The sequence below is a fragment of the Melanostigma gelatinosum genome (assembly GCF_949748355.1).
Source record: "Melanostigma gelatinosum genome assembly, chromosome: 5".
Taxonomy (NCBI): Eukaryota; Metazoa; Chordata; class Actinopteri; order Perciformes; family Zoarcidae; genus Melanostigma; species Melanostigma gelatinosum.
The window spans coordinates 22102956-22123409 of record NC_136638.1 but is presented as its reverse complement, the minus strand read 5'-3'; the positions used below and the strand labels follow the sequence as shown (position 1 = coordinate 22123409).

Sequence of the window (20454 nt, the reverse complement as noted above, 5' to 3'; positions counted from 1 at the left end):
AGTATCTCAGAACAAAGGTTGAGCTGCATATTCACATTGAAATAAAAAAACAAGATGTAAAAATTGAAAAGTGGCCTCCTTTATAACAGCAATACCACTGTAGAATGTTGCGTTCAAAATCTTACTTCAGTAAAAGTACATAGCGTCAATTGCCGTCAAAGTACTTAAAGTACAACAAATAAAAGTATTTATATATATATATATATATATATATATATATATATATATATATATATATATATATATATATATATATATATATATTATGCAGAATGACCGATTTTGAAATTAAATATATACAACATTACTGGATTATAATTATTGATGCATTAGTGTGTATCAATTTAATGGTGCAGCTGGTAAAAGTGGAGCTAATTTCAATTACCTTATATATAAAACTGGGTAGATGAACCTAAAGTAATATATCCTCATGTATTGTTGATTTATATGTTGCATTGATAATCTTACAGTGTGAACTCAAGTAATGTACAAGTACCTCAAAATTGTTCTTGATTACTTGAGTAAATGTAACACTGAAACATTTATAAAGGGATGAGGTTATGAATGTGTTCAGCCACACAGACAGCGAGCTTCCATGTCATTTTCTAAGTTGTCTTTAGTGGGATAGATGCCATATTTGCCATATTTTTGCACACCTGACAGCAGCCTGATCGATACTCCGCACACACGCGCTGCTCTCCTCAGGCCACGCCTCTTCACAAACATGATTTATTGGGTCAATCTTGACACCTATGGGGCGCGTGAACTGTTATCTCGCTCAAGATCAATCCGAACGGTTATGCAATAGCTTTCACCTTATCGATTATTTGGGATGCGTAGTCATGCGGCGCAACTTTGCCAGTGTGAACGCAAACGAGAAGACTACACATCCCGACAGACAGAGCGGCTCAACGGTTACACACCGAATGTAGTTCCCTCCACTTGGAGATCCGTTCATGATTCACTTCATTAATAAATAAATAGTTCGGTGTCATGGCGGAATCTGCAGCATGTCCAGCCTTCCAGCTCGGGAGACCCCGATACGAGCAGGTAAGACTTCTCTATCTTCAAGTTAAAACGTGCATTTATGACATTTTGTTTTTTCCTGGCTCGCGGGTGAAAAACAGCCCCTCCATCCTCCTCGCGCAGCTGCGCTCCGGATGCTCACACTTTGTAGCGAAAGTTGGCTTTGATCTGCGGTCCGGTTCTTTGTTATGAAAACGCAACAACTTTGAGCTGATAATGAACTTCTGAGCTCGATTGGGATCAGTTTGGAGTTTATTATTGTAGATGCACTCGTGGAGATAATCGTTTCGTCGGCAGGTTCACGTCGCTGTTTATCATCACTGACAGATTTCACACCCTTTGGCTTCGCTGCTGCTCCGTGAGAGATTATATCACTGTTAAAGTCTGAAGACGGGCACTGGGACCCTGAGCGGCATTTAAAGGCAGTTTACTCCAATTATTATGGACACGAGTTTTTTTCTATTTCCTTATTTATTATAGGCTTTAATATGGAGATTTCTTATACAATCTCCAGATCTGCGCATCATTGTTTTCCCACATAAATCTGATACAAATCACACTTCAACACCCTCAAGTTCTTTTTCTTCTTCAGGATGCTCTCTGCAGAGTGATTGTGGACTCGCATGTGATCGAGATTAATGGACTGTCCGTCCTTATCTGGAGCCCATTACTCAAATCTCCTCACTCAGAAATGAATTTGCGTTGGTCAGCCCTGAGAGATAATGTGACCTTCACGTTGCAGGGAGCTGGTTACATTTACATTTCCAAGGCTTCTTTATTCAGAGCCGTTTAATAAACAGCACCTCAAAGAAAATGATCCACACGATGCTATTGCAGAGGTCCGTAAACAGATTGTGGAAATAAGTCTCTAAACTTTTTGATCTGTTGTTTTAACTGATATTAACGCAACTCTTATGTATAAGTCTAAAATGCAGGATGTCAACATGGAAAAAAATACAAGTGAAAGGCACAAGAGACAGCTTCTCTTAAATGTTGAGCCGAGGCACAGGTCCAGGGGGGGTCGATGGCCTTTTGTGCCTTAGTTTGAAGTGACTGTTGACATTTATTGCTGAAAAGTCAATCCAATAACTACAAAGAGACACAAAACAACTGCAAAACAGTCAGAAAGCGACGCAAAAAGGCCACACGAGATGCAAAACGACCACGAATAATGACTTCAAATTGACACGTGGGATGACGTTGTTGTGTGTCTCTTTCAGTCTGGGAGTCTTGTTCTTATGTAGGAGGCTTGAGGGACAGTATAACACAGGATATGGCATGGTTCACAAACATTATACTTCATTTACACCCTTTGTCTCATGTGAATTACTTTTATTTTTAATTTTTTTTTGCTGCACTTAGAATGAGACCAGTGTTTGAATCAGCATCGCTCAGTTTGTCTGTGCTTTCCCGCCGCGCTCCGTCTCTGCGAGCCTTGTTGTGTACTCTCCGGGGAGCTGAAGCTCACGCATAATTAAAGCGGGCTCCTCACATGGATCCTCAGTCTACCCCACTCTTACAAAACAGCACTGCGGCACATATGGCCTGTCAGAGGCGGATACGTGTGAATGTCGGGGTTACATTACAGCAGAGATGCTTTATTTACAGTCTTCAGGGGGACTGCGTTTGGTTTCCAGTCATTTCAATTCGGACTCGATGCCGAACAGATAATTAAAATCCAGAAGGGTTTGTTCCTCTGTCTTTCCACTGTGTTTTATGCCCTTCATAACTGATTAAGGTCTCCGAGGGAATCTGATTGAAGCTGCCATGTTTTCGCCCAGCTGGTTTGCCAAAGAGGCTCTTGGCATAAATTGCTGTTGGGCCTTTTCAGACTGTTGGCACTCGTAGTTGGCGATTGGCATGCTGATGAAGACAGTGAAGGGAACAGAAAACAGGGCACTTGACCAGCAGCTCCAAGCCTCACTTGGAAGAATGTGTTTTTTGGTAAATGTAGACTTACTCAGATTGTTAGTACATGCATTTAAAAAGTTAATCTCAAAAGGCACATTTTACTTTAGCATCTCGGTTGTATTTAGTTTGATTGTTCTGTTGTGATAGCAGAGACTTTGTCACTTATTTTATTGCTTTTGATAATTAGTCGTGTTCTGTTTTGACATTTTAACAGTTCAGTTTTCCTGATGGCAGCATTTCAAAGTATCTGCTTAATAATTTCTCATTGACATTCATTAGCAGTCATGAGCAAAGATTTACCTTTGGGAGGTGTTTTTACTGATGAGTCAAAGCTCTCAACTGCATCTCATGGTCTTCATCTAGTGAACAGAGAAAGCTCGGATTCATAGTCCGCCATGGAAATCTAAACATACAGCAACAGTTTTGGGAAATGCACTTATTGACTTTCGGTCAAATGGGATTGTTTTGTGTTTGTTGCCGAACATATAAATGAAGGTATGACCAGCTGCAGGTTAGCTTAGCTTAGGACAATGAACGGGGAAACAGCTAGCATGGCTCCGTCTCAAGAAAACAAAATTCACCTCAGTATTTTGATAAAAGTTGCTGCTTTAAATTAATTAATGTATTAAGATATAAAGTAAGTATACCTTTAGCTGTATTTTTTTTTGGTTTGTACTGCCTATTTCAACATTTCGTAGGGTTGAACCTGAGAAATTAGAATACATTACATCATTTTCTATTATTCTGCCTCCTGCCCTGTTTATATATAAAACAATAAACTGTGTGACATTATACATTCATAAGTGTCATTGTCAAATCAGCAGAGTGCAACAGACAAAGCACCGTTTCTGCATGTTTAAATGAGCATGAATGAAAGCAAAGTGAGCAGCGATAAATCCTCTCAGACTGCAGAGGGCGAGTGAAATGATCCATTGACAGAGCGGAGGACGATCAGCTGTTGTGTCTGTACGTTGTGCTTTCATTAAGAGTGAACTTTGTCATCGTGTCTTCTCAAGGGTTCATTCCTCGGTCGACTGAGACACTTCATAGACATCATTGACCCCAGCACCCTGTTTGTGTCCGAGGTAACAAAAACAACCTGTTAAACTGTTGATGTGATGTACAAAGCTTCATAAACTGTCACGGAACAAAAGATTTCGAATACAGCTGCTCTTGTTCAGACAACATTACACATTTGTAAAGCTGAATTCATTTCTATTCTTGATTACCGGTCGTTGTTATTTTTTGAGAGAGAGAAAGAGGGTTTGCTGCTTCCAGCCGCTCAAATGTCACTGTTTCCTGATTTTGAAACATTTTGGGGGTTTTGATCAAGATGCCATGTTGGGCTTTTTTCTGACATTTAAAAAACAAATACTGAAATGATCAATTAAAGCATTTGACACATTAAAAGATATTGTGAATAACTGATTGTTGCCCTAAATATTTGAGAACTTTGTCTTCTTTTTCGGGTTTTGCAGATAAACATATAATATTTCTCATTACGTTCCAAAACACGTCAAAACATTAACGCCGTCCCAGTCTCATACAGCCTCATGTTTTTCTTTAGAAACGATTGAAAGAATGCGAGAAACTACTTGATGACTACAAACATGGCGAGCTTCCACCTGGAGTGTCTGATCATCAGGTGAGTATTTATCCACGCAACTCAGAGTGTGTTTCAGTACAGAGTCTTCCTAAAGACCAAACACGCAATCGTCACAACAAAAACTAAACGTGTCCGAACCAGATGTGGAAAAAGCCAAAAGAATACTTCTGTGTTTACCTGTGCAGCTGTGGGAAGCCCAGAAGATCAAGCAGGTAAGTGATTCCTCTGGATACTTGTATTGCTCAGGTTGTCTGCACCTCCATACATTCAAGCCTCTGGGCTCCTGGCAGCATGAGCATGATGCCATGCTCTCTGCATGCAGGCCATCATTCATCCTGACACAGGAGAGAAGATCTTCATGCCATTTCGAATGTCAGGTACGACCTCAGATGAAGATCTTTTGCTTAAGTTGTCCAACTTAAGTCCTCCATTCTGTCCTCATTTTTTATTTCATTTTTTTACACTGAACATCATTTCTTCGCTGTGCAGGTTATGTACCATTTGGAACACCGATTGTAAGTCATATACAATATCATACATTTAAAATCATGGCTGTGCAGATGTCCATTTACATGCTCGTGTTTGGGGGGAGAGGAAATGAGACTTTGGACTTATTTTGCCCCAAAAAGAAGCTGTTATTCCCTGGTCTCATCTAGGTCATTGGCCTTCTTCTTCCAAATCAGACTGTGGTGTCTACCATTATATGGCAGGTACTGTAAAAACATTAAATCATTGCATTTATTGTACATTTTGAACATCTGGTAAGCGCAGTTTTGTTGTGTACATGCAGTGCTTTCCCACCTGTTATACACTGGAATAAGAACATGGTCGTGTTTGCTTCTTTCTGTAAGCTGTTGCTTTATAAAGCAACATGTAAGCTTGTAAATATCTATCGGTCTATTCATCCTTCCTGTCCTTTCTTTCCCTTCCTTTCTCTTTTTTTGTCCTTTCCTTCTGTCCTTCATTCCCTCCCTCCCTCCTCCTCCTTTCTTTCCTTTGTTCATCCCTTCTTTCCTACAGTGGCTGAACCAGAGTCACAACGCCTGTGTGAATTTCGCAAACCGCAACGCCACAAAGGTGGGAACTATTACCTCTGGATATTTAGATATTCAGTCTCTCAAATACTTCTAAAAATATACAATATATATATATTCATTCTGGCTGCTCTAGATTATTTTATATGGTAGAATATCACGTGTAGTGTTTTTTAAAGACCATCTTAAGACATTAAATGCCAATATAAAACACAAAATGCCACTATAGAGAGTAAACATGTATAAAGCTGTGACACAATATCTCTTCTCTCCTTCTGCAGCCAACGCCAACATCCAAGTTTCTTCAAGGCTATGGAGGAGCTGTGACCAGCGCTGTTTCTATTGCAGTGAGAGGGTTTCTGGTTCAATGACTTCATCCTCTTTCAGGATACTATACTTTTTTTTCTGAGCTGCTTTGTTTCCTCAGCGTACAGAAGAAGTTGTAGTGATGTTCTATATGCAGTATCATTAGCGATGATGGTAATACTGGTAATATTTATCTTTTAAAAGAGTTTAAGCTGTAGTGTTTATGTCAATGTTTTAGCTACAGTAACACTACTAGTAATACAAATAGTACTGCTGCAAATACAAGTAATATTTCCGCTGTACAGCAGTATTTAAAGCATGTAGAGTTTTGACCAAAAGCTAAATTGACTGAAGTTGGTTTTGATAGAAGATTTCTTGAGGATGAACCTGATGCATCTTATCGGATGTTGCTTTTCTTTTTCAAAGTGTTTGTGTGTTTACTAGGTGGGGCTGAATATGCTGATTCAGAAGGCCAACAAGCTGAGTCCTGCCACCAGAATGATAATTCAGAGGCTGGTCCCCTTCCCAGCTATAGGTATGTCGGCACCAGTGAGCATCGTGTGGCCCTCTGGCGGTCGGAGTCAAAACATCTGACTGACGTTGCACTCTTCATTTTCTTCTGTTGACAAAAGAGACAATGACGTACATACATCTAACATTTCGGAGCTTGTAAATTGCACCAATGTCATTTCTGTTATTAGAATATTTATTTTACTGAGGTTTTTCAGTGTTTTTAGAGGATTCCTACAAATATTTCTAAAGGAATTTCTTCTTTCTCGTCTTCAGCACGTGTTCATGTGGAAACGTATGAAATCATAAAATTCTTTCCCTCCCCGTCCTCAGCCTGTGCAAACATCTGTAACGTGGGCCTGATGAGACACAATGAGCTATCTGAAGGAATCGATGTGCTGGACAACAACGGGAACGTGGTGGGATCCTCCAAAATTGCTGCAACACATGTGAGTGTTTTTTTTGCTTTTGCATACTCAGCTAATTGTTACCCGACTGCACTGAATATGTTCATACACTGACTGTGATGGTGGCTGATGATGGGAATATGCATCATTTCCTGCTCGGCTCCTGTCACTCAGCACACATCTGATCCCATAAAAGAGAAAATGAAATCCAACTCATTGCAGTATTTGAAATGAAGCATGTGCACAATGTTCTCATCGGACTCCCCAGGCGATCAGGGAGACCGCCTTCACACGTGTGGTCCTCCCGATGCCCATCTTTGTCCTGCCCCCCATCATCATGTCCTACCTCGAGAGGTTTGTGTAGAAATAAATAGGTGGCATTTACTTCTAAGATCACTCTGGCTGCTGGTAACATTTACTTTCATCGACAGATTATTTTCACAAGTAATCGATTGGTCTGTAAAATGTCAAAAATATGAAAAATGTGCATCACACGTTCAGTCTTTTTTCATTTTTTAATGTCTTGTTTTGTACCAAATCCAAACAAAGTACTTTCTACTGTCATAAAAGATGAAGACAATTGAAAAACAATTTGAACATGTTATTTTTATTTTCCATTTTTGCTTCAAATATTACTTAAAAAACTTAACAACGTACCTAGAAAAGATTCTAAGTTACTGTTAGTATTCAGGTATACTCAGAGAAAAACAGCAACTTATTATGCTGCATTAATGAGAGATTAGTCAGAATCAGTGATCGAAACATTATTTTTAGAGGCCTGAGCAGTAGCAGTAAATTATTCATGAAGAGGAGAAATAGAAGCTTAAAAGCAAAGCAAGCATCATTATTTTATTTCTCTGGTTCTTACCTCATCTTACGACCCCTCAGATCTATCTTGCGACACCTTGTGGGGGTCCCGGTCCCCAGTTTGGGAACTAGCGGCCAACATGATTAAACATTCTTTAAAAACAGGGTCAGAGGAACTCATGCAAATATCCCAAAATATAATAACTCAGAATGCCATTCTGCCTTTTAGCATATTTGTTGTTTTTTAAAGGCAGCTGTGGACAATGAAGCATTTTATTTGACTCTTCCCTAAAAAGGCAAAACACAGAACATCGTGAGTTAAGACTAAACTAAACCCATGATGTTAAATTAAATTAATTTCTCTGTTGTTCGTTATTGCGCTGTCTTCAGAGGGCCGATTGTCGGTTTGATTCTGCTCTAAGAACAATCTGCATGTTTCTCTGTTTACTGAGCCAGAGTTGACATATGTTGTGCCCCAAAGTGCTTCTCATGTATTCATTCAGAAAGTAGGCCACAGCCAGAGACAATGGAAAGAGAAATGAACAAGATGTAATGACACAGAAGCGTTTTCAAATGCAAAAAGTGACTTTCTGTCTCTATTAAATAAATCAATGAGGAAAAATAAAATGTCTGACTCATTAAACCCAGAACTGTAACTTTCACACAGACGGATTAATCTCACACTCACTAATTGTGAAATAATCGCTCCCTCCCTAATGCTGCACGTGTCTTTTCTCCGGATCCAAAAATAACTCCTGCTGTTGCAGTAGTCATCTGGGGATCGATGCACACGTTTCCTTTCTTTCTCTATCTTGACTTAGGCTGCAATTCCTGCAGAGCAACCGCCGGTTATTGTTGCCCATCCACAGCCTCGTGTGCCTGGTTACCTTCGGCCTCTCCCTGCCCGTGGCCATCAGCCTGTTCCCTCAGATGTCTCAGGTACGGCGGAAAAACGTCGCTTCAGTCGCCCCTACTGCTAACTGTGTACTTAAAAGTCGAAATGATCTCCAAAGCTTTAACGTCAGAGCGATGTAGAGCTAAAATGTTGACTTTCAGTCTTTGTGCTTTTTTGTTTTTGCAGATTGAGGTGTCTTGCCTGGAGCCGGAGATAGCCATGGCAACAGATTGCAAGGTGTTGACCTACAACAAGGGTTTATGATGGATGAGGGAGCGAGAAGAGCACGAGGATGGGAATGAGGCTGCATTGTGAGCTGTCAGGGAGAAAGTCTTTCTGCTGCAGCATCACAGCTGAGCCTGTAGATCACCGGTACTAACAGGGTTGTTTTTTATTTCACGGTTCTCAAGATCGCAGCAATTAATGAGTCAAGGTTTAAAAAGAAGAAGCTCTGTTTATAGAAATGATGATATATTTACTGTGAAATCAGTTTTTTAGTGTTAATGAAATGATTTTAATGTGTACAAAACAGTGTTTCCCACACATGGCTGCTTTTCACAGAATGACGAGGGTTTGAATACAGATTGAACCGGCAATAACTGACCTTTTCTGGCTCTTCAGCTGCCTCAGTGTTTTTGTTAACGAGCCTTTTGACTGGAAACTGGAGCCTGTTTGGCTGACGGGAGCAGTGGCAGTGAACGGAAACGATAAAGTTGAAAACACAGTGAGGCGTGAGGAAGTGAAGGGTGACAGTATCGTCAACTAGATAGCTCGTTTGTCCACAGGTTAGCCACCGTAGGTTTATCAGCTAACATTAGATTTATCTTTATTTGAAGCCCAAATCTCCTGAATCTTGTGATCCATAAAGAAATCAAAGTTATATCTGCCTGTAACTACGGTAGTATAATGTTTAGAGACTGGAAGAGGTAAACTATTCTAGTGTTTCACAAAAAAATGAAAAAGCAAAGATTAGGGATGAGTCTAAAAAGAAAAAAACTAAATAATATGATTTTATGCCTCTGAAATGTTAATTCCAAGATGAGGACTAAATCTACAATTCTGCATCTCTTTGTGAGTTTGATTCAGAGGCATCTGTTAGAGCAGGATGACCAATACTGGATTTCTGAGGCTGATTACAGATAACAATATACAAGACAACATTAACTTCCTTCAGTAAAAACATTAAATACATCAGGATTTCTGACAAGGATCCGTACAATGAGGTAATTAAAGTATGTTAACCATGAATATACTCATCACTGCTCTCTGCTGGACAAAAGACAGCAAACATATGGGAAAGTGTCTTTGGACTTCCTGTCCAGTTTCTTATTTATATATCAGGTCAGGACTCTAGTCTAGCTATTTTAACCTCAATAATGTGAAACAACATACAGTACAAGTGATACTCTCTAGACATTGTGTTTCCTGCAATAAGCAAACACTGAACACTAACTTTCTTTCCTAACTTGTTGGAAGGACGTTTGACTCTATTACTGTTTCTATAACCACTACTGTATTCCTAATGCTTTACTTTGTACAATATTTTAAATATAAAAGTATAACTTATTATACTGCTTATTATGAACTGGTATTTTTTATTTTTTGTATAATACTTCTACTTCAAGTTTATTAAATGTTTGCTAGACAAACAATGTAAAACATTTATCTATATTGTCTAAAAATATATATATATATATAATAAATACCATCTCCCCATCTACTGGTTTTTGGTTGAAAACTTAATTTCCAGACATTTCCGTGTACGTGAGCTGCACACTTTGCTTCAGTTGTTTAGTGTTGTTATATTGCATTAGGGCTTTCAACAAGGACCATCGTGGTTTACTGTTTTCACAGATTGACATTCGTTTATTTTTTACCTTTTATTATTATAATTATTATTACATTGCTGTTTTGCACCTTATTGGACAATGTGCTTTGTTCTGATTGAAAATAAATCTCAAACTATTAAAATAATAGATAAATTGTAAAAGTCTTCAGAAAATGTTCAACATTTTCTAAAAAAATGTATGAAGCAGTTAATCAAGAAAGTGACCAGTGAAGGCAAAAGTAATGATTAGTTTGTATGCATGTAATAATAACGGAGTTACTCAATTCTAGATAGTTCTCTGCCAAATTATCATTTATGAATGTTTATTTGATATCTTGAATATATATCTGACAGTTCTGGAGCTAGTGATTGTATATATATGTACTCTGGTATTTGTATTTCAGCTCATAAAATAGTTTTACTGAAGCTTACTCGTAGCCTAATTCACCTCCAATAAATCAATGATCAGTGTTGAGCTGTGAGAGGCCTGCAGTCCACGTGTTGACCACCAGATGGCGCTGCTGCAGCGCTGCCTCGATGACACGTCAGAGTCGGAGTTGAAAGGGAAAAGGTCGACAGAAAACATGGCTGCTCCCGTGGATGACATGTTTTCCTTCTGCGTGGACCCCGGCAAAGTCTCCACCGGCGTGGATGTTAGATTTATAAACCATGTAAAGGTAAGGCGGTTCAGAGTTGGTCGGACTAAAGACATTTAGGCACATCTGGAGCTTAAATTAGCTCCGTAGCAGCGATGTGGAGGACGCATGTCGGCTGTCAGCGTGGATCACAGCCGGGGCAGAGCAGAGCCTGATGGGCGCACAGAGCACTGGAGGAGCTGGACTGGTTCACGAAAGTCTTGCTGAGCGGATCTGACGATAATAGATCTGGTGGTGTCCGAAACTACCAGTTAGTACGTCTACTGTGGCCCTTTTAACCAGACGTGTGCAAGCTAAGGAGCAACACTCACCATTGTACTCCATTCAACTTATTGTGGGGTGGTGTGCATGGAGCATTATGCAACTTTATTGTGTCGTGGCACCCTGACTTGAAGGATGAAGGGGTTAAGTTTTAGTTTTAATATGAGGTTTTTGTTGGAGGCCAGTGGTGAACCTAACTCAGGAGACAAAATCACATTATTTCACTCTGTGCTGTTTACTGTCATTTCTGCTGATAAATGCATTCGACCATCATGCATACAAAATGTATTTCTTCTTTACAGGGCTGCAGGAATCCTCCACTTAAAAACCCCTTAAACGTGTAATAGTGTGAGGATAAGGGCAAAGCAAACACAATATGTTGTAAGGAAATGCTTAGGTGCGTGTGTTAGTCCATTTCTATCTCTGACACCTCAGTGGAAGAGACTCTGCTGCATGCAGGTTTAAATGAGCAAAGACTGTTTTCAAAGATCGGTGCACAATAGTTTTGTTTGTTTGTTTGTTCATGTTTCAGGGCAAGGGTCTCTTTGCCAAAAAGAGCATCAAGAAGGGGGACGCCATTTTTCTCGAGCGGCCTCTGGTCTCGGCCCAGTTCCTGTGGAATGCTTTGTATAAATACAGAGGTGAGCTGTCGACTGCATTTTAACACGCAGCTACTTTTTTAGCAGAGTAACAAAGAAAGCAGAAACGGGTTTAGTGACAGGTAGGTTTTCCACACACAAGGAATTTTCCTTGGTGCATATTATGAACAGAGATAAAATAGAAGATTTAACTAAGTGACTGCGAGTGTAATGAACATGTGCAATTATGGATGGAGATTACGACCCAAAAGATGTGGAGACTTTACGTGAATGTAGCGGCTCGTGAGGTTTCGGTCCTGCCTGGACTTTGATCTTGGATGAAACTTTAGCATCTTAAACCAACAGCGTCTGCAGTAATGCTTTACCTCATCTGCTCCACTCTTGCGCCGTTGTCCTTTCGTAGCCTGTGAGTACTGCTTACGTGCTCTGGAGACTGCGGAGGAGAATGCGAGGAGACTCAGCGGCATCCCTGGACTCGGCCTTCCTCATCCTGAGCTCTGCCACGTTCGACCAGAGCTGCACCAAGCCTGCCCTCACTGCCAGGTGAGTCCAAACTGGATCTGTTGATGTCCGGATTTGACTGACGGTGGCTTTTGAAAGCCTAAAAGTTGTCATTTGTATCTCACAGAAGGAAAATAAAGTGTTCAGATCAATTGAAGACAAACATATTGATTTTAAGACAGCTGACTTGACTAGCTGATTGGTTTTTAGAGGCCGGTGTCGGTTCAGTAAGCCACTGTATTTATTTTTTATTGACCAAAGTGAAATCTGAGACAAGTGTTTCGGCCACATATAAACAGACAAGTTTTAACTGCAGCGACGCATTTTTAGTTTAAGTGAGTGGTTTTCATATTGTATTAATAACTTAAGTATTCGCTACAGTTACAAAGTACAATAAACCCAAATAACTAAGATTAGAACAACAAACACTTAAATATATTAAATGAAAAAGAACAAATGCAGTAAAAGCACAGAATTAAACTGAACCAACATGTTTTTAGGAGAAATTTAAACATGTAAAATTGATCTTCCTCATTCCTTCTTAAGTATGAAACTCAATGAACTCTATTTTTCAAACTGCATTAAGATGTTTTTTAGTGGAAATGCAATACTTACTATACTTACCAAAAATTTAAATTCAAATCAGCTTTCTTGGCACGACAGATCAGAAACATGTATTGCCGAAGAAGTACAGACAATTCTGAGCATTGACAGATGTTATAATAACCAATAAATATACAAGAATATGCAAAGCCATGGTACAGTTACGTTGCTGTTGAGACTGCGTTGAGCGGAGATGCTCTCACACATTTGTCCTTGGACTCTTTGAAAACCATTGATTTGAAAAAATGCACTCTCTGTATAGAAAAATAGAAATTCAAAATGTGTGGAGGTTTGTCCCGTCACCTCTATCGTAGCTACCAATCACAATCCCCTTCTGAAGTGTTCAATAAACTGTGCAACTCATTTCCTGATTACAGTGACCTCACACACTATATCTGCTGCTGGTCGATGAAGACCTGGGGGTCCAGTTCGTGCTTAAAGAAACTGGGCTGTATGGCGGGGAAAACATCCAACGTTTAAAGTGCTGAATACACTTCTTAAATATTTTCAGTGTTTGTTTTTTTTTTGATCGGTAAAAAAACAGTCTTCCTCTGTAGGTGATGTACTGCAGCAGCGAGTGTCGACAAGCCGCAGCAGATGAGTACCATCGAGTCCTGTGTTTGGGTTCCTCCCAGGACGATCCGGACCATCCCATCAACAAGCTTAAAGACGCATGGAGGTGAGAGGGCATGTTATGCATGCTTTCCATTGCAAACCGCTGATTTTTCCGTTGATGAATGTAATTCGCTCAATGACGACGTGTCCTCTCCTCAGGAGTATGCATTATCCCCCAGAGACCTCCAGCATCATGCTTATGGCCAGAATGGTAGCTGCTGTCAAACAAGTGAGTCTCTGATCACTTTGGTCTCCTAAATCATTGGGTACAATGAATCACATTACAAACACCTTGCCGGAAAAGGGACACAACATGCTGCATTCAATATAGATCATCGCCCGCGCGCCATCATTTTTTTGATGGTTGTAGCTTGAAATGGACTTTGCCATGACTAACACAGATGTCCTCGTAAAGAAAGCTGGATGTGAACATAGTTTTTGGAAGGTGACAACATGGTGTGAGGATGATTTTAATAGAGTTTGCTGTAATGTGATGCACATGTTCATTAGAAAACGTTGAAGCTGCTCTGATCAATATTTTTGTGTATGAGCAATAGATGAATATGCACAATATGAAAGGTGTTGCTGATAGTGATGAACCCAAAAAGCTCCGCAGTTCCCCGTTGTTTTTCTTACCATCTTGAAGATCATTGCTTTGGTTTTATGGGCCGTAACTTTATTGTTATGGTTCTCACTCTCACTACTTTCGGCAACCTTGCCTCCAGCAGCAGGCAGCTGTTTTCGTAAAAAAAAACAAAAAAGGATGCTACCTGCTCAGCACCTTACAGCAGACAGACGGTTAGCAACTAGTAAACGAGTAAATAGGCTGCAGATTGCTAACAAGCGTCCCATAACAACTTTACGAGGTGGTGGTTTGACAGTGTCGTTTGCAGCCAAAACGTCACCAAAAAGATGTTATTTCAGGTTTAATTTTCACTGTGAATTAAGAAAGAAGAATAAGATTAGGCCAAAGCTAGAATTTATATGGTGCAAAGTTAAAAGCTACAAATGGCTTTCTTGGCGTAGACGCCACCAGGAGTTTGATTGTCCTTTTTAATCGACGAGAGGCATTGAAACATTATGCATGTGCCACAAAGATATACTGAATATTAAAGATGAAATGCATATGTATTGGTTATGTCATACAGGCCAAAGACAAAGCCCACTGGCAGAAGCTGTTTTCCCACTTCTGCAGCCGGACAGGTAATGAGGAAGAGCAGATCGCCCATAAGCTCCTGGGAGACAAGTTCAGAGTAAGTTACCATCACCTGTCTCAAAAAGTCACACAAAATGTCATCGTATAGTACGCCATAAAAAAACTTTAGTGTAGTATGCCATGAAATAGTCCTAGTTAAAGTATGTCATAGAAAATATGATAGTATCGTGTCTCATGTAAAAAGTTACAGTATAGCATGTCATAAAAGATCACCGTATAAGACTGTCATAGCATAGTTTGTCTTAGTTAGTCATAAAAAAGTTGTAGTAAAAATGCAATAAATATGTAATAAAAATCAAAGTATAATATGGCATACATTGTTCTATAAAGTTCAAGTATAATATGTCACAAAATGTTATAGTATATCATAGAAAGTTGTAAAAATGCCCTACTATAGTATGTCATAGAAAGATGAAGTAAATTATAAGATACTATTTTTATTGAATGTAAAATAAAAAGCAAGTTTTGTAAATTTTCTAAAAAAGTCAGTTTGTCATTAAAAAGTCAGAGTATAGTATGTATGTTAATAGAAATATTGTATGTCATACAAATTCTCATGAAAAATGTCATCGCAAAGTATTTCATAGCATGTCTTAAAAAGCAAATATATAAACTCATAAAAAAGTCAAAGTAAAGTATCTTGGGGAAAAAATCACAACATTTCTCTGCATTTTATGTCCCAAAAAGTCATATTGTAGTATGTTGAAAAAAGTCAGAGTATAGTTTTGAAGCACAACAAACACAAGGAAGCAGTCGTTTGCAACAATAATCTTGTATCTCGGGCTCTCTCGATGTAGAAAAGAAGAAAGTAAAAAAAGGAATCAAAGACATAAACTTGTGCAAAGTAAAATATAGGGAGGAAATATAACTCGTATAAGATGAAAAACCTGTAACATAACAAAAATGTAGCAAATAATTCAGTTTGCAAATGTTTGATTTGTGATTTTGGGCTGTACAAAATACATAGACTTGAATTGTAGAAGTCCTCCATGTAGTCCAGCTCGGTGATGTGCTGAGCAGCTTTCACCACCTTCTGTAATGTCTCTGCAACTAGCGTACCGGGTGGTGCCGGCCCGGACGCTCTCAATAGTGCACCTGTAGAAGCTGCAGAGAGTCCAGGTTGAGCCTCCTCAGCCTGCAGCTGCTGACTCAGTCCACCGTAGTTCTGTTGATGAAAATGTTACAAACAGGCCATAAGCTCAATAAGCACAGCGTGGCAGTGTCACTCCCTCCTGAAAGAGGTTTAATTCCCGCTGTCTATGCTGATGATGTGTGTTTTCTGTTCTGTAAAATGTCGTTTCCCTCCGCCTGACATTGTTTCTGTAGGGGCAGCTGGTTTTGCTTCAGAGCTTTTTTAAAGCAGCGCTTCATGACGATCATCTTAGTCGGGTAAGAAAGAATATTTCAAATGCATCCATGTGTCCCCGTACGTCTGACCAAATGCTGAACAGCTCCAGTGTCTTAACAATTCATTCTGTTGTGCAAGTTGACGAATTTAAACCGCTTGTTTTGACCCGACTAATGTTCCAAACTAAAGATGTATCGAGCGTACTGTCGCAGTATGAAGAAAACCTTAAAATGCTCCTATTTCACAATGTTGCTCAAGTTAATTTGAAGAGAGTCGAACAGTTTAACGACAGACCAATTATCAGAACTGTTGCAGACTCATTTTGTGTTCTAATGCAGCTGCACAGTAAATGTTGTCGGGCAGCTGATTACAGCAGTTCACACTGATGGCATCATAGGAAACCTCCACCTGATGTTTGAGATGCGTTCTTGATCTCGCTGTGACATCCAGAACCGCGTTTCTATGCCGATTTAACTGGAAAGTGAATGCACACGAAGTTAAGTTCTGCCGGCTCAAGATGCTGAAGCTGACCGCTGATATTAAAAGTGTCAAATGCTGTTCGTGACTTTCTGACGTTGTTGCAGTGGTTTGTCCCCGAGGGGTTCCGCTCTCTGTTTGCTCTCGTGGGAACCAACGGACAAGGCATCGGCACGAGGTAAACGTTCGCCGCTCTTCCCTCTTTCGACTCTGGATCTTAGTTCGGCTCAAGTAATTCTCTCTCTCTCTCTCTCTCTCGCTCTCTCTCGCTGTCTCTCTCTCTTTCTCTCTCTGTCTCTGTCTCTCTCTCTCTCTCTCTCTCTCTGTCTCTGTCTCTCTCTCTCTCTCTCTCTCTCTCTCTCTCTCTCTCTGTGTTTCTGCTCAGCTCTCTGAGTCGGTGGGTCCATGCCTGTGATGCACTTCAGCTTCCTGCCCAGCAGAAGGAGCAATTGGACTCTTTTATCGACCAGCTGTACAAGGACATCGAGAAAGGTCAGTTTTATCTCAGTCTTGGAGTTAATTATTTTTGTATAATTGTGTGATTTTAAGTGTTCATCATCTGTGTTGTCCCGATGCCATTGTTGGGATTATTATGTAGTCCGTGTTCACATCTCAACAAAGGCCAGAAACACTGACTTGTCTGTTTTCTCTGTAGAAACGGGAGACTTCCTAAACTGTGAGGGCTCTGGACTGTTCCTGCTTCAAAGCTCATGTAAGTGCAGCTGATCTCCATGTTAAGAGCGCTGTCACTTCAGTTCAAAGACACTGTTGTTCTGGCCGATGACCGCCCCTTTCCACTGTCTTCTTTGACCCCCGCAGGTAACCACAGCTGCATACCCAACGCGGAGGCGTCCTTCCCCGACAACAATTTCCTGCTTCAGCTCAGTGCCCTCAGTGACATCAACCCAGGAGAGGTCAGCTGACACGTCTGGGTTTGGAGTGATAAATCCTGGCCCGGGATAGACGGCACAGCCCTCTCTAGCTTTGTGTGCTCCCGTGTCAGCTGGCATTAGAAGGCTGAGACTTTGAGGGTTGGGGGTTTGGTTTGTCAAGCTGTCAGAAAGATTGAGAAGCCTTACATCTGCATGTCACAGCCAGCCGCGCTACTCTCGCAGCGGAGCGCTTTGTGTAGTATTGCACCAGTAGAAAGATGGAAGGACACAGCGACTTCCTGCATGAGGGGGGGGGGGGGAAACACGACAAAGACCTGTAGTGTGTTTGTAGGATTTAACTGGAATTGCTAACTGCTCAACTGTGTTTTCTTCAATTCTCAGGAGATCTGCATCAGTTATTTGGACTGCTGTCAGCGGGACCGAAGCCGCCATAGCAGACACAAAGTTCTGAGGTAAGAATCTGTAACCCCTCAGACTTGAGGCAGGGTGAAACTGTTGCGAAGTCCCACCTGGATCAATAAAAAGCCTTCCAAAAACAAAACAAATTATCTTAAAATCAATTCTGTATTTCGCTGCTCGTGAAAAGAGGCCGGTACATGGAAGACATGGTCTCTCCTCCTGGTACCAGTGAGGAGTCTTGCTGCCGGCTAACTGACTCATTCCTGCGTAGAGAGAGAGTTGCGGTGGGAAATATAAACATGATGTCAATCCATTTTTGGATTACACCCAAACACTGAGTGGGGCAAGTTTGTTTTTAAAATGTTTGCGAAGGTGTGCGTTTCTCTAACATTCTCAGCCTTGAGACGGTGTAGCTGCAATCCAGGTTGTTGGTGTAAATGAATGCCAATCTTTATAAGCCCCCATATCACACCCACTGAAGGAAAAGCATTAAACACTTTGTTCTGGTGTGAAGCAGCAGAGTGTCAAATGTTGATTCATTTCTGCTCTTGTTAGAGGTGCAACAATGTGACTGGCGGGATATTCTCTTCCCAGGGAGAACTACCTGTTTGTCTGCTCGTGTCCAAAGTGCACCTCCCAGGTGGATGAGCCGGACGTGACATCGGACGAGGACGAGGAAGAAGAAGGCGAGGCGGAGAGGGACGAGATGGAAGATGAGATGACGGATGTCTGACGAAAGACTTGCCCGTATTGTTCTCGGCCGTTCCCTTTCCCGCCACCACGCTAGGCGTCCATGAAGCCCTGAGGAATAAAGACCGGTTCAAACCACCATCTGCATTTCACCAAAACTGGACAAATGTGTGGAAAAATTTATTAACAAATGCCGACACATTTCGCTCATTCGTCGTCTTGTTTTGGAGATCGGCCACAGAACAATGCATGTCGGTATTGGGACAGTTTTTGCTGTACTCCAGCACACTGGCTGGTTTGAAATAAAACAGACTTTCAAGGTTTGTGAACAGTCAAGGACTGACATCTCTAAAACGTTCACTAAATCTGGATTAAAACGTTCTGCCGACTTGGTGGCAGTTACAATATGACGTATTTCCTTATTAAATAGTTACCAAACGGCACTTGAAAATCTCCTGCTCTACAGCGGTTACATTCCTCACCTTGATGTTCAAGTGTACTCCAGTACGCCGTGACATCGCCGGGTTTAGTTCCCGATGCATCGGAGCATAGTTCTGACTACACTTTGCACTCAAAGGTGAAACGAAAAACAAAATTCAAACTGGAGAGGGCAAGTAGACGTCACTCATAAGAACGGTGAGAATGAGTCACGACGAGTTGAAAGGCTCCAAAGACTGAGGGCAGATTGCAGAGGATGGTGATTCTTCTCTATAGGTTCACTTTGAGTGTTACGCAGTCCGTTCATCCATTGTGATATGATTAGAGCTGCTTTATATTACAGCTGGTAGTCGGTACTTTATCCTCAGTGATTGTGTTACTTGTTCAAATGTTCCACATCACTCAATGTGCTGGAGAACAGAGTCGTAACTAATACTTATTGCACTGCGTCGGACCTCCCGCTCCACTAAATCAAACTCAGAAGAACTGTCATGTCTCGCTCCTCACATCTCTCAGACGAGGCGGTTACGCCGAGGTCAGCTGATTCTCAGGTGTTTTTCTCCACTTCAGAAGTTTCTTACAGGACTATGCATTATTGTATTGAAGAGGCTTTTTATTTACAGTCCGTTGTAATTACAGTCTTGTATGGGAGACATGCAGGCGGTGATCTATGGGGTTAAGTTAAACCGCTTGGAAATTGCTTTGTCAGTAACTTCCCTTTTGTTGACTGTATTTCAAACCGCAGTTCCACACGAGTGAAAGAGCTGCTGCCCACACATGAATCAATATTACAACAATGACTGCAGTCGCAATATTTCTAGTTTCTCAACAAAGACTGGAAACATGGAAGGAGTAATCATGTTTTTTTATTTTCCCCCGCAGGAGAATGTGCAAGGCACACATGTATGATTTAAATATTACCGCAGCAATCAGGAGCCTAGCAGTTGTCATTTTTACTACTGTGGCATAAACCATTGAAATTGGATGTCTGTTGAGTCATTTATCTGGTTTACACACATCCTGCCTTTGCTACAGGAGACCGTACTAGAATAATATTTGTTCGTCTTTGCATATTAACCACAAATCGTTTCTCAAATTGTCTTCCTCAAGGGGGTTTGGGTTTCACCATTTTATGACTCCAGACAGCCTTTTGCTTTCGGCACTTTTACCAAACCACATAAGGATGGACACATCTCATTTCATATCATTCATTAGTAAATGGATTAAATGAAGTATTCTACTGCTGATGCCTGCCAATCAATCACTGTGCACACTGACAATAAGAGGGGGGGGGGGGGGAGAGAGGACACATTATGTCCATGAAAGTATGCACACCTGGGACCCAGCATGGCGGGAGGCTGGACTTCTGGACACATCCTCCACTTGAAGCTCCCCCACCGTCGCCTGTCATCCGTCATCCTCTGAAGC

General features: G+C 40.8%; 2 protein-coding genes across 2 annotated transcripts; both read left to right on the top strand.

The window, feature by feature from the left end:
• The first annotated feature begins 921 nt into the window (after window positions 1–921).
• sfxn5b (sideroflexin 5b) lies at window positions 922–10085 on the top strand. The gene is made up of 14 exons (XM_079269146.1): window positions 922–1050; window positions 3954–4022; window positions 4505–4582; window positions 4729–4755; window positions 4866–4920; window positions 5033–5058; window positions 5200–5253; window positions 5564–5620; window positions 5859–5924; window positions 6328–6418; window positions 6727–6842; window positions 7069–7154; window positions 8429–8546; window positions 8689–10085. The coding sequence occupies exons 1-14, from the start codon at window positions 994–996 to the stop codon at window positions 8764–8766; spliced, it is 978 nt and encodes a 325-aa protein (XP_079125272.1). The 5' UTR covers window positions 922–993; the 3' UTR covers window positions 8767–10085.
• Window positions 10086–10892: 807 nt separating this feature from the next.
• On the top strand, window positions 10893–20009 carry smyd5 (SMYD family member 5). Its single transcript, XM_079269154.1, has 13 exons — window positions 10893–11007; window positions 11780–11888; window positions 12250–12389; window positions 13508–13629; window positions 13725–13794; window positions 14714–14818; window positions 16108–16170; window positions 16714–16784; window positions 16992–17098; window positions 17262–17318; window positions 17426–17520; window positions 17881–17951; window positions 18493–20009. The coding sequence occupies exons 1-13, from the start codon at window positions 10915–10917 to the stop codon at window positions 18629–18631; spliced, it is 1242 nt and encodes a 413-aa protein (XP_079125280.1). The 5' UTR covers window positions 10893–10914; the 3' UTR covers window positions 18632–20009.
• The last annotated feature ends 445 nt before the right edge of the window (window positions 20010–20454 follow it).

What these genes read in the sequence shown, in the direction of transcription:
- sfxn5b (XM_079269146.1), top strand. Translation starts at nt 994, where the DNA reads ATGGCGGAATCTGCAGCATGTCCAGCCTTCCAGCTCGGGAGACCCCGA. An exon ending in TACCATTTGGAACACCGATT is followed by an intron (nt 5,059 to 5,199) that starts GTAAGTCATATA and finishes GGTCTCATCTAG; the next exon opens with GTCATTGGCCTTCTTCTTCC. An exon ending in TGTTCCCTCAGATGTCTCAG is followed by an intron (nt 8,547 to 8,688) that starts GTACGGCGGAAA and finishes TTGTTTTTGCAG; the next exon opens with ATTGAGGTGTCTTGCCTGGA.
- smyd5 (XM_079269154.1), top strand. Translation starts at nt 10,915, where the DNA reads ATGGCTGCTCCCGTGGATGACATGTTTTCCTTCTGCGTGGACCCCGGC. An exon ending in ATGACGATCATCTTAGTCGG is followed by an intron (nt 16,171 to 16,713) that starts GTAAGAAAGAAT and finishes ACGTTGTTGCAG; the next exon opens with TGGTTTGTCCCCGAGGGGTT. An exon ending in AGCAGACACAAAGTTCTGAG is followed by an intron (nt 17,952 to 18,492) that starts GTAAGAATCTGT and finishes TTCTCTTCCCAG; the next exon opens with GGAGAACTACCTGTTTGTCT.